This window comes from Cucurbita pepo, chromosome LG07 (genome assembly GCF_002806865.2).
Source record: "Cucurbita pepo subsp. pepo cultivar mu-cu-16 chromosome LG07, ASM280686v2, whole genome shotgun sequence".
Taxonomy (NCBI): Eukaryota; Viridiplantae; Streptophyta; class Magnoliopsida; order Cucurbitales; family Cucurbitaceae; genus Cucurbita; species Cucurbita pepo.
The window spans coordinates 2,988,404-3,004,834 of NC_036644.1; the positions used below are offsets into that span (position 1 = coordinate 2,988,404).

Genomic DNA, 16,431 nt, shown 5'->3' on the forward strand with positions numbered 1-16,431 from the left:
TGGATAAGGGTTGACCAAAACAATAAACAGAGAACATGTCAAGGCTGCTCGTTTTTGTTCATGACGTTAGTAGCTGACGGCTTTTTGTTAAGCTATTATTTATTTATTATTATTTTATTACTGTTTTATTGAGATGGGAAGCTATTAGTTTAATAAAAGATTTTTTTTTTTTTTTTTGTAAGACGACCAAAATGTAAAGATTCAAATTTTCCACGCGTTAACTGAATCAAAAAGAAAAAAAAAAACTTTGAATTATCGATATCGACCAAATTTGTATTAATTGAAGAAGACAAAATGTGATATCCCACATCGGTTGGGGAGGAGAACAAAACACCCATTATGGGTATGAAAACTTTTCTCTAGACACGTTTTAAAAACCTTGAGGGGAAGCCCGAAAGGGAAAGCCTAAAGAAGACAATATCTGCTAGTGGTGGGCTTGAGCCATTAACAATGGTATCAGAGCCAGATATGGAGCAATGTGCCAACGAGGAGGTTGTTCCCCGAAGGGGGGTAGACGAGACGGTGTGCCAGCAAGGATGCTGGACACCGAAGGGGGTGAATTTTGTGGGGGTCCCACATTGATCGGAGAAAGAAACGAGTGTCAGTGAGGACATTGGGCCCTGAAGAGGGGTGGATTGTAATATCCCACATCGATTGGGGAGGAGAACTGTGCCAACAAAGACGCTGGCCCCGAATGGGGGTGGATTTTGTGGTGGTCCCACATTGATTGGAGAAAGAAACGAGTGTCAATGAAGACGCTAGGCCCTGAAGAGGGGTGGATTGTAATATCCCACATCGATTGGTGAGGAGAAAGAAACACCCTTTATAAGGGTGTGGAAACCTCTCCCTAGTAGACACATTTTAAAAGCTTGAGGAAAAGTCTGTAAGGGAAAACCCAAAGAGGATAATATTCACTGGCGGTGAACTTAGGACAGTTTCTCGATTTTATTCTTTAACGTATGAAAATGGCAATTTACTAAACAACCCAAAAGATTATCATAGTTTTATTTAATTCAATAAATATAATCGTAGAAATTTAAAAGAAATAATATAATTGTATCTCAAATTCAATATTTTATTTTATTGATTTGAATATTTAAATAATTGGACCAAAGTTTTTGGCCATCCACAAGGTTTAATTAAAATATTAATAACTAAAATTTAATTTTCTAAATAACCAACTTGGCCCATAAAATTTATTTATTTATTTATTTATTTACAAATATCATTTTCCAGTCTATTAAATGAGGATTTACACAACTAAGATACTTGAAAAATATTACGTGGCCATGCAATATTCAAGTAATGACAGCTGGAATTTGTTTCCTCTACGAAAATTAAATCATTAAATTATTTCTAAATTTTTAAGACTTTATCTTTGGGTTGAAAATTCTTTATATGTTATAAAAATACTTTTATATATAATTTTGAATTTTTAAAATTTTTAAAAATTGAAAATAAAAATCACATAGATATCAAACTTTTAATAAATTATTCTTATATTAAATTTTTGACGTCATAATTTATTAAACGTAAAATTAAATATTTAAAAGAAAAGAAAAAAGTGATTATTTTCATTGACTTTTTAACTTGTTTCAAAGATTTCTATAAATACCTCAACATAATACTCCAAAAACATTATGCATATTTGTATCCAAGTCCTTCATCTTTTCAATATTCATTCATGGATCCCACCAACGTTTCCTTGCAACCCCCGACTTTCGGGAACCTTATTACCGTGTTGAGTATTGATGGCGGTGGAATTCGAGGGCTTATCCCGGGAGTCATCTTAAATTTTCTGGAGTCTGAACTCCAGGTACCGATACATTGATATGCTCATTATTCACTCGCTTGTTCTATTTATTAGGTCATGTTCGATAATCATTTGGTTTTTTAAATATGTAGAAACTGGACGGTGAGGATGCAAGAATTGCAGACTATTTCGATGTGATTGCTGGGACAAGTACGGGTGGATTGGTGACCGCCATGTTAACTACACCAAATGAAAACAATCGTCCCTTGTTTTCAGCTAAAGATATCAAAGAATTCTACCTCGATCACTGTCCTAAGATCTTCCCCCAAAAACGGTATTCTGTCTCAAAAATAGTTTTATTCCCAAAATACCCTCATCGTTCGTTCAAGAGGTAACCCGTAATACGTTATTTTTTAATTTAAAAATATTATTGAAACTTTTAAAGTAGGTCGAGAGTGACAAAGATGATCAAGGCTCTATCGGGTCCAAAATACAACGGGAAGTATCTCCACAAGCTCCTCAAGGAAAAGCTAGGAGACACAAAATTGCAGCAAACATTAACCAACGTTGTTATCCCCACGTTCGACATCAAGCTCCTTCAACCGACCATCTTCTCCAGCTACGAGGTTTCTTTCATTCTTTGTACTGTTCTTTTTACAGAGCTCAAACATAATGTTATTATTATTAATTTTTAATTACATTTTCAGCTCAAGAACAAACCTTGTTTGAATGCGGCTGTCGCCGACATATGCATTTCAACTTCAGCTGCACCTACTTATCTTCCTGCTCATCATTTCAAAACTCGAGACATCGCCAATGGTAATGATCGGGAATTTAACCTCGTCGATGGCGGTGTTGCTGCGAATAATCCGGTATGTATAGATTTATTGATATGAAACTCTCGAGAATTGTTGAAGAACAAAACGTTTAAATCTAAATTATCCAACTACAAAACGATAAAAATCAACCCAATGAAATTTTTTGGAATGGATTACCTTGATGATTAAGATCAAAGGTACAGAAATCTTACATTTATACTCGGGATTTGCATCACTCCATAGGATAACTTGATCAAATTTACTCGAATGATTCTAGCATGCAAATCTAAACACAAGAAATATAAAAGGAAGCTTAAGAAACATATTAAGCAACTTTCGTACTAAAAGTAGGAATTTTTTGTTTGTTTTACATCGGGGTACCATTAGTGGCTTGTTCGTGTTTTAGGGTAGCTTCGAAACAACGAGGACAATATCTCGGTGTTAGGTGTGATGTCCCACATTGGTTGGGGAGGAGAACAAACCATCATTTATAAGGGTGTGGAAACCTTTCCCTCCAGCAGACGCGTTTTAAAAGCCTTAAGGGGAAGCTCGAAGGGAAAAGTCTAAAAAGGACAATATTTGCTAGCGGTGGATCTGGGTCGTTACAAATGGTATCAGAGTCAGACACCGGACTATGTTCCAGCGAGAAGGTTGTTCCCCAAAGTGGGTAGATATGAGACAGTGTGTCAATAAGGACGCTGGACCCCAAAAGGGGTGGATTAGGCGGGTCCCACATCGATTGGAGAAAAGAACGAGTGCCAGTGAAGATGCTGGCCCCGAAGGGGGGTGGATTAGGCGGGGAAGTCCCACATCGATTGGAGAAAGGAACGAGTGCGAGTGAGATCAATACCATAATGACTACTAACTAATTGTAGCTTAAAATTTTAGAAATAATACTTTAAAATTGAAAAATACAACCAAACTTCCATAAATTCAAACATATACGATGAATTCTTGTTATCTAATTCAAAAACATGCAGACATTGTTGGCTATGGGTGAGGTGACAAAGGAGGCATTGAAAGGAAATCCTGATTTCTTCGCTATAAAACCAACCGATTACTCAAGATTTGTGGTAATATCATTGGGAACTGGCTGTCCAAAAGATGAAATGAAGTACACAGCAGAGAAAGCAGCCAAATGGGGGCTGTTGCAATGGCTGACTGCTAGCGGGTCAACGCCGATCATCGACGTGTTTTCTCATGCAAGCTCTGATATGGTCGATTTTCATCTCTCGGTCGTGTTCAAAGCCCTTCAATGCGAAAACAACTATCTTAGAATCCAGGTTCTATTCTTGTTCTTGTTCTTGTTTTGATATCTCGATGGATTGTCATGTTTGAGTGAACCATCGTGATTACAGGACGATACGTTGAGCAGCGTGGTATCGTCGGTGGACATAGCCACGAAGAAGAACTTGGATGATCTTGTTGAGGTCGGTGAAAATTTGTTGAAGAAACCCGTGTCTAGAGTCAATTTGGAAACCGGTGTCTTTGAAGCTACTGATGCTGAAACTAATGAACAAGCTCTTACAAGGTAAAAAAATTACATCCACCGTCCTTTTTATAGATACTTCAAATTCGAGTTTAGATTTCATTTGGTCTNATGAACAAGCTCTTACAAGGTAAAAAAATTACATCCACCGTCGTTTTTATAGATACTTCAAATTCGAGTTTAGATTTCATTTGGTATTTGTTTCAAAACGTTACATTTTTGCTCGGTTTTGAATTTAATGTCTATTTAGACCCTAAATTTTAAATTATTACATCTTTTTCGTCCTCGATTTAGGGTTTAGGGTTTAGGATGGTCTAATTTTTTAAATAAATTTTTAGTGAAACTAAATATTTAAATTAAATAATTAACAGAAATGAAAAAAAAAAAAACGAAAAATTAGTAAAAATTGAAGGTCTAAGGTGTAAAATGTTAAAATATATAATGAAAACTAAATTCAAAATTTAGGAATAAAATTTAGAAATAAAAATGCAATATTTTTTGAAATTTATTTAAGTAATTAAAATTAAAATTTTATTTATTTATTTATTGAGTATAAAATAAAAAAAGGTTTTAAAATTTAATGATGCAGGTTTGCAAAAATGTTGTCCCGAGAAAGGTGGCTACGCCATGCGAGGTCACCTCATGGAAAGGCTGCACCACCTGCAAGCGTCGAATAAGAAGATTTAATATTATGAAAATTATATTTATTTACAAATAAATAAATAACTCATTTTTATTATTAACATTATTTCGTTTGATCCGACTATACAAATATTGACTGTATTATTTGATTAATCAGATTATTATTCTATTTGTGTTTCTTTAAGATTTATTTATTTTTCGTTTAGATTAAGTTGAATTTTTTAAAATAAAATTTTGGGTCGATTTGGGAGTTACTTTTTTTTTTTGGGTCAACCGATGCAGTATGACTTGTGAATGTTTAACGGAGATTTTAGTTATTAATATAATATTTATGGTGGATAAGTATGAGTTTTTTAAATAATTTAAAGTCAAGGAATTGGGTGGTGTGAACTCTATTCGAGTTGTTTGGACCATCAACTTAACTAGTTCAAAATTTCGGTTGGTCCAAAAGATCTTTTCAACACCACTCTTATTCATTTCTTAATATATAAAAAAAAGTTAAATTATAGGCATTTTTCGTTAAAATGGAAGACATAAATTAACTCAACCTACAGTAAAAAATTATTTACCACTCAATTTTAACTGTATCAATTATTGATACCAAGATATTCTTGAGAAAGACATTCACAAAATTAATTTTATTATCACAAAATTAATTTTATTAAAAGGTTGTGAAGGAATTAAATATATTTTCAAAAACAAAATAATTAAATTATCGAATTGTTTAAAACCTTTTGAATTAAATTATGGAATTGGTTAATCTGACAAATCTATTGGGGGTTGGGCTTGGTATTTCTGAATCCCACATCGGAAAACGTGGAAGTGCAACTCTGCAATCGGGCTATAAAAGGGAAGCGAAGTGTTGGGCAATAACCATCTTTGCGCTTGGGGCAATGACGCAGCTAGTGAGGTTCTAACCGAGGCGCGTCAATTGCTGGTTGAAAACTATTTCCAAACCCCCTCTTAGGCCTGGGTTTGGCTCAGGCCTTCGAGAATTTCTGGAAGGGCTCCCTTCGGGGTAAAGCCCTACAATTCTCAGTTCAAAAATTTCATTAAAATGCAATTTATATTATTTGAATTTAAACATTTGATAAAATATAAGTAAATTATATTATTTTACTGAATTATTTTTAATATTCAATTCCCTACACCTTACATTGTCTCTAACCTTAAAAATAAGTCTTAGACCAATTTTTTTTAGTTATTTTTCTTTTACCATATTTAAAAAAAAAAGACCTTAAGAGAGAGGAGAGGTTGAATTGTGGGTTGCGCAGTAGGAGTAGACTACTACGACTACATGCGCATTAGTCTACTACTTGGGAGCTAGCTACAGTGGAAGAACAATCGACGGAAATTAGGGTAGCCTTTGGCCCAACAAAATGAGATTCTAGCACAAAGTTCCTCCGAAATTGCTGCCCCCACATGGCAGGGGTAGCGAAGTTAAGAAGGCTAGAAGTCGGAGGCGAAGGAGGCATATACGCTCACTAGACCGGAAGATTTTCCACTTCAACCAAGCTCCCTTTTTTGTCACCTACAGTGGAATCTGCGATCACACATGAGTACCTCGCCTTCCAAAAAAAGCGGCTGCTAATTGGCACTAATGCCCTGAAATTAGAATACATGACTGATGTTACTTCAATCTGATACCTTCGATTCAGAGAGGAAATGCGCATTTGTCTTATTTTGAGTCTCCCCATCTCGATCCCTACTAATTGGATATGGGACTGGGTGAAGAGAAGCTTTATGGGAGAAAGGAGGAAAAGGTTGGTACAGCTAGTAGCTAAAGGCTTGCTCCCGCTCAACGCCCTTCCATGCTTCACGGGTGATTTTTCTTATATCATCCGACCTTCTCCTGTCTACTTTTGTTCTTTTTAAAGTCAGAAAAGGATGGACTTAGATCATCCGTAGCAAAGGTCTAACCTTCTTCTTTCATTTAAGAAAACAGTTCTTTTTGTCGAAGATAGGAGGATGATATAATATCTTAATTCATTCTCTTATAATAGCGGTTCTTTACCGGGGGCGGGGTAGTATACACCAATACCATGTTGTTCAATCCATTTTATCTATTATTTATTTAGGATATTAATTAAAAATTAAAATTAAAGAATATATCACATTCTATAAATGAATTAAAAAAAACTTATCCAAAATGTGATGATTGGGCCATGGGCCTAATGGCCCAACAATAAAAACAAATGAAGTAGAAGGTGAGAGTGACAGGTGTCAATGTATAGTGTGTAATTACATATTTACCCTTCTTGTTTTTTTCTTCCCCCATCATTTCGATTCATTCCATCACCCTCCACCCTCCGAAGTTGGCTTTCAATTTTGCAGTCCGAGGAAAAAGCGAAAGCGATGGAGAAAATGGTTGTTCTCAGATCACTATTGCGTTCTGTCCGCGCCGGATCTTACAGCATCGCCGGCGTCCGACACCGGAGTTTACTGCAAAGTCACTACCAGGCCGCTAGGAATTTCTCCAATCTATCGTCGCCTCGTTCTTCTTTCTCAGATTCTCCTCAGAGAGTTTCTTATGGTACTCCTTTTAATTTGTTGTAATTGTAATTTTTTTTTTGTTTTTTTATAGATTCAAATGTCTCTAGATTGATTTTGCACGGAAGTGTGGGGTTTCTGACCAAGTTATTCACTATTCTTTAGTTAACTTATTTAAGGATTGTTGATGTACTTGTGGATAGTTCTTCCTTCATCGAGTGTACATGCAGATGTATTTCTTTCAATTCAAAGTTTTGTTTGCTGTATTTGTACAGTAAATAGCTATATTCTTTGCTGTATTAATATTTATCATGAAGTCGACTGTGCGAGAAGCCTTCACAGTCTGCAATTTGTAGATAATTTTGTTGTGAAATATAAAATTAAGCAATGCCTTTGTAAGAATTGCAAGAAAATCAATCTCGTATTGGAGAGAAAGGAATATCAAGTGGAGTTTTAGAAGTCATTTGCCTTTCCAAAACTGAATATCATTCCTGATAGCAAACATATAGTTTGATTAATTCGTAAAAGATAAGATCCATGGGAGAAGGTAAAAATTTCAACATGTTCTGTGCAGCAATTGTGCATTGTACAAATTTTACTGCCCCAACCTGCCACGATTATCTAGAGTGACTGAACAATCTACATAGACTCTTCAATTCTTTTTTCAGTATTATAATGTGTGATAAGATATCATATTCATGTTTCATCTGGTAAATTTCTGCAGATTGTGGCTATCTATCTGGCGCAGGGCACGCTAGATTTTTTAGTGTTGATGTAGCTCATATGCCTACAATTGAAGATTCCAAGCTTCGGAATGCTTTCAAGGATTTGATGGCCGCAAGTTGGGATGACCTTCCTGAGCCTGTTGTCTATGATGTGAAGGCAGCATTATCTGGAAGCACCAACGACGAGGCCGGAAAGGAAATTGTGGAAAATGTTTTCCGAGCAGCTGAAGCAGCCGAGGAGTTTGGTGGTATACTTACCAGCTTGAAAATGAAAATTGATGATAGCATTGGTCTTAGCGGCGAGGTATTGGAAACTATAGAATTATCAAATTAAAACCCCATTTGAAACCATTTAGTTCTTGAAAATCAAACTTATAGACACTACTTCCACCTACGAGTTTTTTTGTTTTGTTATCTATTTTCAAAAAATCTTAGTTTTGAAAACTTAAAAAGGTAGTTTTTAAAAAGTATTTTGGAATTTGATTCAAAATTAAATTGTTTATTTTAAAATTGTGAGAACTATAAGAAAGAATTTGGGAGGAAACAAACATAAATTTAAAAAACAGAAACTAAAGACGAAATGGTTATTGAATGAGGTCTAAGTTATTTTCTTCTCCCATTTTTTATCGAGTAAAAACTTCTGAGTCCATCTGCAGGATGTTAAGCCTTTGTCCGATGAGCTTAAGAATGCACTACAGACGGTTCATGATCGCTATACTGCCTACTTGGATGCATTTGGTCCCGAGGAAAACTATCTGAAAAAGAAAGTGGAAACAGAGTTGGGAACAAAGATGATTCACTTGAAAATGAGATGCAGTGGCCTTGGATCTGAGTGGGGAAAGGTACACAAATTCCGATGTGTAATCTGGCAAAGAGCATAAATTTCATTACATCGTTGCACGCTTTTGTTCTTTTAATAAATGAAATTGATCATTTGGTTGTGTTTACCATGTCTTCTTTTTTGTTTTATGACAGGTTTCTGTGCTGGGAACCTCTGGTCTATCAGGGTCATATGTCGAGCAAAGAGCATAAATTTGGCTGTAATTGCAAGCTTCCGTTAGTTTGAGTGTATGTTCTTCAATGTTTTATTGTGCATCTTCTCTCAAAACCAATTAACCGTGGAGTTAATGGCAATTGAATAAGATCTCACCTTGAGGAATGAGTAAACAGAATTTAACATCCTCATTTGTTTACCAATTATTCGGTTTCTTCTACAAGTTTATATCGTCAGTTTCTAAATTTTTGCATTTCTGAGTTTTATATCGTTCTGTGTGATCTGTGGAGGAGTCGACCTTAACTCCGATTATTGCTACAGTAACTGCGTGATTGTTATTAATAGCTTAAGTGTTAAAGCATATGTTTGTGAAGTAAAGAAGAGGTGAAAATTGGATATAATCAGACCACTAGCTTGGAGGTGGTCTGTTGGACTCTTCACTCCCAACATTGCCTCTACAAAAATGAAACTTAGCACAGGATTTGGACATCAATATGTCTTTACAACTTTGGTGCCTTTATTCCATTTACTCCATGACCAAGATTCAGATGGCGACTTGGGCAGAGGAGGAAGGAACAGTGCCTTCCTGCAAAGACCGAACGGCCATCCTTCACAATGACAAAGTTCCTGCAAGGCAGTGTGCCTCTTGAGATCTTCGTCTACAAAATCAAGACCATTTAAGCTCGAACCTCGGGAAAAGTTGGCCTCCACAGAAAAGAATGCTTCCTTGGTTGCAGCACTTGAACAACATGTGAGAAAACTCTGAACTGAGTAGAACTCATCTCCTGTATTATCTTCATTTCTAGACTTACCCATTTTCTCAATCTCCATTGATGTTATATACAATTCTTTGGTTGCAGGTGAGAAAATCCAGGAAAAGCTGTCCGACAGGTTAGTCTTTCGTCTCAACTTTTCCATTGCTCGACTTCTGATTTCTGATACAATTTCCTGAGAAGAAGATAAAAAAACTTAAGAGAAACAGATTTCATATAAGATGAAAGAGAAAACAAAAGAATTAACTGGTGAGTACTTCCTCTTCATCGTCGAAGTCACTCGTAGGATATTTGTCCTCTGCGTTTGAATTCGGTAGCTGTCTGCTAAAAGTATGGCAGTTGCAAAATGCATCCTTCAAAGCAGCTGCTAGAAAGGATTTCTTAGAAGGATTTGGTGGGTCTTCTTGATAAAAGACCCCCATATTTGAGAGGCTGGATTTGTTAGTTCCTTTACGAGCCAGTGACATATATAGAGAAGTAATTGCACCTTACTGCCGCTCCACTTTAGGGATCAAAATGGCTCCATTTCTTACAGTGCCTTCTCAGCTTATTGAAAATAACGCTTTCTAATCCTTAGGTGTAAAGATAAAGTAAGTAGGAACACATGACACTCCAACTAATGATGTTGAACTGCACTAGAGATTCTAGCTGAAAGCTCACACTGCATTCTCTTTACATTACTTTGAATATTAATTGGCCATGCTATATGCTAATCTAACACCTACTTTTCAAGGCATTTGGACTCTCACTTAATGCTCAAGATTTCGGTGATTTCAGACATTTAACCAACCAATATCTCCTACTTTTGACAACTTTGTCGAGATCGGCCAGTTCCACTGTTCGAGCTCATGGGAGAGAAGAGTACGAAATCAAATCAACCGATCTTTAAAAGTCGGGTCTCAATCTGGTATGCTGTTTACGTATAAAGTTTTCTCCTTTTAAATGAGTTGATCGGTTTTTAACTGTTCTTATTCAGTACTACTGGGTATAAGTAGATAAAGTGGCTTGATTTTCTTTTTCTTTTAATCAAACTTGATGTTGAACCAAAGTATCGATTCAAAGAGAACTTAGAAATTGATATCAAAACTGGCTTTTGGAAAATCTAGAACAGCAAATCTATAACTCAGTAAGGGTCTGAAATAGTTTGCATGCATCTCGGTTGTTGTTACGAGACAATCCATCATACTTTGCTATATTTGTCATAAGGAAACTCGAAAATGCTATATTTGTTGTAAGGGAACTCGTAAGATATTAAATTCTAGAAAAGTGACGGGATAGGACATGGTGGTGGTGGGTGGTGCGCATTAAATGAGACTCGTCTCGTTAGGCTGTTCGTTTGAACTGTACGCAATTATAACCAGGCTCTCCCAAGACTCGTGACTAGGAAGTGCATATTGGATGCTCTGTTGGAGCAGCTATATGTTTATTGATGGCGAATTTGGAGTTGTTCTCCATCATGCTTGTTACGTGAGGCAAAGCATCTTCATACGGCTATGCTTAAAGTCCAAGATGATATTGCTCAAAATTTATTCCTACAAGATGTGATGGAGATGGAGACACCTTATCTTAAAGTAAGTTGAGAATAATATTATTAGGTAATTCTTGACTTAAAAAATTACTTTTCTTTTCACTTTTAGTTGTTACAAAAGAATAACCTTTGCTTCGGTTAATTGTGTTAGAATTTTTAGAAAAATGATGACTTGTCCATTCTAGTTTGTTGCTATATGCTTGTATTGTCGTTTTTATTAAGTTTATTGTCGTTTTTATTAAGTTTGTTAACCGTGGTCTTCTATTATCTTATTAATTCTTTTTGGTTAAATTGCAATTATCACTATAAAGTTCAGAGAAAATTAGAACTGAGTCTCTGTGATTATAACAATTAGAAGGTTTGATAAAATCTCGCCAAAAGTCTATAATTCGATACAACTCTCATAAATAGTCCATTTAGAATTTTCGATTTGGAAATATAAACTTTAGTCTGATCAAATTTGTAAATAATTTTTTTTAAAGTATAAAAGGTGAGGTGTCACAGTAATAACATAAGGGCTAAAGTTTGAAAAAACCTCTGCCCAAAAAGCTATGAAAGGTCTTCTGTTGGCAATGATCATTATAAGACGATAATTATGCAAGAATTTTGTATGGGATAGAACAATGCGACCACATGATACTGAAAACTATGATACGAACCCGAACCCTTAATTTCGAAGTTTGTCTAATTGTATACCATTTAAAGGTATACAAGGGTGCTTATTGAAAATGAGTGACTAGTGTAAGTGGAGAGAAAAGTATAATGTACAACCGAGAAGAGGATGATGCATCATCTAAAACACCAAGAAGAATAGTCTTGACAATGCAAAATTTAGTACAATAAGACATCAGATAGACGCTTTACATTGGCTCGTGACTCATTGCCATTTTGATGCGTATGAGTTTCAGAACAAATATGAATGTATATAAGGGGAGACATGGGGTGGCTCTCCATCGTGGCACATGTATGTGTCATGGCATGGGCGAGCGTTGCAAGATAATTGTGTAGAAATTTTTTCATCAATGGGCGAGCGTGAACTAATCTAAATAGGGCTATATCCAGAACGAGTCCAACATGTGATGTTCGACTTCACTCAACAAAGTTCCACTTATGAAAACCCATGCAAACTCCACCAAGAGCACTAAATATTCATAAACTCTCTCTCAAACATCACAATCATTCAAGAAAGAAATCCCATGGAGCTTAAAACAAAGCAATATGATTTCAATCATTCAAACTCAACAATCAATTGAAGCACACGAATCCGAATCGATTAACAAACGAACCTTCAAAGAACACGAACCACACGGCAAAACAATAGATGCAGGCAACGCATCGAACGTCCTTAAGGAAACCTTACTCCCAATCCTCAACATTGGATATCCCATTTCCTCCAACTCCCCAGAATCAATAAAGAAGTAATCACCACAGCGACACTGATAAAAGAGTTCTACAATCTCACCTTTATCTTCCACAGCCATATCCTCTAAGCCTATGCTCTCTGCACCCATTGCATCCCCTTTGGCAGCTTGGAGCTCTCTGTCATAAGCTGCACGAGACATCGAGCTGCCGAGGACTTCCCAAGCCTTCTGCACTTTGAAGTATCGTTCTCCCACAACGTCGTCTGGATGAGATTTCTGGCACATAGCTTGTAACTTATCAGGGTGGAAATTAAGGAGGGCAGACCGGTAGCTAGCTCGAATTTCGTCATGGCTAGCATCTTCTCTCAAAGACAGTACATCATAATAAGTTTCACCAATGGAGCCATTGCTTGAACTCATTTGCAATGGCTTCAATTTCTGAACACCTTCAGATATGTGCAATGGAAATTATAAGCATAATGACAACAAACTTCATGGAATATATAATATCAAATTCCTAAAATCGAAGGAAACCTCTCCCTATCAGACGCGTCCGAAGAACCTTGAAGGAAAGCCCGAAAGGGAAAGCTTAAAGAGACAATATCTGCTAGTGGTGGGTTTGGGCTGTTACAAATGGTATCAGAGCCAGACACTAGTTTGGGAGATGGACACGAGGTGGTGTGCTAGGAAGGATGCTGGGCCTCGAAGGGGGGTGGATTGGGAAGTCCCACATCGATTGGAGAAGGGAATGAGTGCCTGAAAGATGTTGGGTCCCGAATGGGTGGTGGATTGGTGTGAATGTTTGATTAATCCACCACACCTAAATGGTGTGAAAGTTATCTTATTTATAATCAAATAAATTACAAGGATATGGAAATAGTAATAAATGGAAATAACAATAAATGGAAAGATACCCATGTCAATAAGGCAAATATTAGATATTTGCCTTATAATAAAATATCAAATATAATATATATGGTAAACTATAATTTATTACTAAATATCCTTAACACCCCACCGCAAGCTGAACGTCGGATTTGAACGAACGTGAAGCTTGAATCTGAAAAATTCAAAGAGGTTGAGAAACACTTTTCGTGAAGATGTCAACAACCTGGTTCAGAGGAGGCGTAAAGAAACACTTTCTTGGCCATCGAAAATTGCAGAGGGATCGCCGCTCAGCGGCGATGCTGCCTTGGCTTCGACGAGAATATGTCTAACCCATAAACAGGGATTGTCGCTTAGCGACGATGCTACCTTGGCTCTGGTGAGAATATGTCTAACCCCAAGAAGTAGAAGGGGAAACCTAGAGCAAGGGACAAAGACAATGTTGAAGCCGGAAGAGTCGCCACATTGGGCGAAAGGAGCCAATTTTGGCAAAAAGGGCAGCCGGAAGAGTCGCCACATTGGGGCGAAGGAGCCAATTTTGGCGAGAAGGGCGGCAGCAACTTGGTTGGCGAAGATGCCAGTGCGGCGCCTAGATTCCAAAGGTGAATCTCTGCAAAAGGTCGATAGGCTTATCGAGATTCTGTATATTTCCGAAAGAAATGCTGATGAAGATCCTAAGATTAGGGTTTCTGTGAAGGATGAAGGATAAAGGAAAAATTGAGAAGAGAATGAAAGAGACTATGTTTGGAAAAGGTGAGGTTGTATGTACAGAGTATGGTGAAGGATGATTTGGAGGTCAATAGGGTGGAGCCGAAGAGTAATTAATCGGCTCCGCCTGCGGTAGCCATGAAGACTGCTCCTGCGGTGTCAAAGCCAGCAGGGGTGGTGGAGAAGAACAGTAGAAGATTTCAAAAGCCATGGAAAAGAAAGGATCCGGGTTGCTAAACCAAAATGGCTCTGATACCATGTGAATGTTTGATTAATCCACCACACCTAAATGGTGTGAAAGTTATCTTATTTATAATCAAATAAATTACAAGGATATGGAAATAGTAATAAATGGAAATAACAATAAATGGAAAGATACCCATGTCAATAAGGCAAATATTAGATATTTGCCTTATAATAAAATATCAAATATAATATATATGGTAAACTATAATTTATTACTAAATATCCTTAACAATTGGGATACCCTACATCGGTTGGGGAGGAGAACGACTTTATAAGAGTGTGGAAATCTCTCCCTAGCAGACACATTCTAAAAACCTTGAAGGGAAGCTCGAAAGGGAAAGGCCGAAGAGGACAATATCTGCTAGCGGTAAGCTTGGGCCAGTTATCCTATCACTATTTAGTTTTAAATTTAGCTTCGAACTCAAATGTTTTACGAAGAAAGACAAATCTATGATCCATAAAAGGTAAGAAATCAAAATGGTTATCAAATCCGCATAAATACCATTAAGGTACTGTTAGGAAGTTTTCTTTTAGTTTTTTTTTCTCAGAGATAGTTTGTTCTCAAAGATTAAAGGGCTGTCAACGATTTCGAATACACAATAACTTCAATATTTACAAACTAAAGGATGGTAGCGTAGCTCTATTAAACAGTTCATAAAAGCAAACCACTAAATCCAGAATTGTTAAAATTTATACTCGCATACACTTGCTGGACATTCCACTCGATCTTCTCTCTTCGCATAAACTATCATTTAGCAGAATCATGAAGCTTAGGTTTCTATAGTTTTTGGCTAAACAAATAACGAAACCAATAATCTTGATTGTAAGAATGTTAATGATTAGGCAAAATCGATTTTGAATCGAACCGATCTTCCGATTCGTTTGAGCTTGCAGACGTTCGTCAGTGGTAAGAAATGAAACTTGAAAGACAAATATGGGGGGAGAGAAAGTACCTGAGACCGACGAAAGGTAGAAGATCGGTGGAGAAGGAATGCGGCAACGGCGCTAAGCGCGACGGAACGGGGAGCAGGCGTGACGATGAAAGGCACAAGGCAGAGGGGTTGTTTTATTTTTTTATTCGAAAGGTGGGCCGCTGAAGATGGGCCGCTGAAGATGGGCCGCTGAATATGGGCCGCTCAAAGGTGGGCCGCTGAAGATGGGCTTGGGGTTCATAAAATTCTATATCCGGAAAAGAATTTGATGTGGACCGAGGTATGAACCTGTTTGAGTTCAAATGGGTTCAATTAAATAATTTTTATGTATTATTTATAGGTTAAAATTGTTAGATGAACAGACTCTCCGTGATATTGTTGAGTTTGAGCATTTTCTAAATTAACCAATGCGACTTTTATCCAACACTAGTCATTGTTTGACTATGGCTTCGAGACCACTCTCCACAATGACATGATATTGTCTATTTTGACTTCCCAAAAGGCCTCACACCAATGGAGAAACCAAATGGAGAAACCATGATCATTCCCTAAATTAACCGACATGATACTTTCATCCAACAAAAATGAATCAATTCAACTCGAATTAATTGTTAATTAAAAAAATTGCTTACAATATCTTCTATTTTTATTTAATTTTATAATTATTTATTCTTTCGCAACTCTAAAAAATAATTTTTTAAAATATATATTGACTTTGAACTGCAAATCCTTATTGAAAGTAAATAAATATATGTTTTACGAACTAATATGCTTTTATGGACTCCAACCAATAATAATGGTTATTTGAGTTGATAAAATTTACAACTTTTCACCCTTCGATTAGGTCTAAAAAATATCTCAACTCAAAATTTTTGGTCGCTATACCGATATTAAACCTAAACAAATGCTTATGCCATTATCAGAAACATCAACGTTGATTAGTGGTGGTGCTTTTCCAAACATTTGGAGCCTCATAATATACCCTAAATACATTGGAGAGTAATGCTCAGAGCTCAAATAAATCAATTCCAAAAGTTATTAGTAAAAAGATAGCCTTTCTTTTTCATGTTACCTCTATCGCCTCTCG

The 16,431-nt window shown here is 36.5% G+C and overlaps 3 protein-coding genes and 1 non-coding gene across 4 annotated transcripts; 3 read left to right on the top strand and 1 right to left on the bottom strand.

Annotated features, from left to right (window-relative positions):
• The first annotated feature begins 1,684 nt into the window (after positions 1 to 1,684).
• On the top strand, positions 1,685 to 11,454 carry LOC111798814 (patatin-like protein 2). Its single transcript, XM_023682149.1, has 10 exons — positions 1,685 to 1,816; positions 1,906 to 2,087; positions 2,199 to 2,379; positions 2,461 to 2,625; positions 3,552 to 3,854; positions 3,930 to 4,102; positions 4,650 to 4,714; positions 9,560 to 9,662; positions 9,772 to 9,802; positions 10,418 to 11,454. Exons 1-9 carry the CDS (start codon positions 1,685 to 1,687, stop codon positions 9,773 to 9,775), a joined length of 1,308 nt encoding a protein of 435 aa, XP_023537917.1. The 3' UTR covers positions 9,776 to 9,802; positions 10,418 to 11,454.
• LOC111799373 lies at positions 5,578 to 5,728 on the top strand. Its single transcript, XR_002815842.1, has one exon. It is a non-coding gene; the product is annotated as a U4 spliceosomal RNA (small nuclear RNA).
• Positions 6,990 to 9,134, top strand: LOC111798815 (succinate dehydrogenase subunit 5, mitochondrial-like). Its single transcript, XM_023682150.1, has 4 exons — positions 6,990 to 7,235; positions 7,917 to 8,221; positions 8,574 to 8,759; positions 8,893 to 9,134. The coding sequence occupies exons 1-4, from the start codon at positions 7,058 to 7,060 to the stop codon at positions 8,947 to 8,949; spliced, it is 726 nt and encodes a 241-aa protein (XP_023537918.1). The 5' UTR covers positions 6,990 to 7,057; the 3' UTR covers positions 8,950 to 9,134.
• An 886-nt stretch (positions 11,455 to 12,340) lies between the features above and the next one.
• LOC111798663 (DPH4 homolog) lies at positions 12,341 to 15,453 on the bottom strand (the record flags this gene model as incomplete). Its single annotated transcript, XM_023681950.1, is given in 2 exon segments — positions 12,341 to 13,011; positions 15,366 to 15,453. Coding segments are annotated over 2 exon segments (649 nt in total), but the record flags the coding sequence as incomplete, so codon positions are not given.
• Positions 15,454 to 16,431: the final 978 nt, after the last annotated feature.

Bases quoted from the DNA above. Each gene is read 5' to 3' on its own strand.
- LOC111798814 (XM_023682149.1), top strand. From the start codon at position 1,685: ATGGATCCCACCAACGTTTCCTTGCAACCCCCGACTTTCGGGAACCTT. The intron at 1,817-1,905 runs GTACCGATACAT...TTAAATATGTAG, and splicing joins TTCTGGAGTCTGAACTCCAG to AAACTGGACGGTGAGGATGC. The intron at 4,715-9,559 runs CACCACCTGCAA...AGTGTGCCTCTT, and splicing joins GTCACCTCATGGAAAGGCTG to GAGATCTTCGTCTACAAAAT.
- LOC111798815 (XM_023682150.1), top strand. From the start codon at position 7,058: ATGGAGAAAATGGTTGTTCTCAGATCACTATTGCGTTCTGTCCGCGCC. The intron at 8,222-8,573 runs GTATTGGAAACT...GTCCATCTGCAG, and splicing joins GCATTGGTCTTAGCGGCGAG to GATGTTAAGCCTTTGTCCGA. The intron at 8,760-8,892 runs GTACACAAATTC...GTTTTATGACAG, and splicing joins TTGGATCTGAGTGGGGAAAG to GTTTCTGTGCTGGGAACCTC.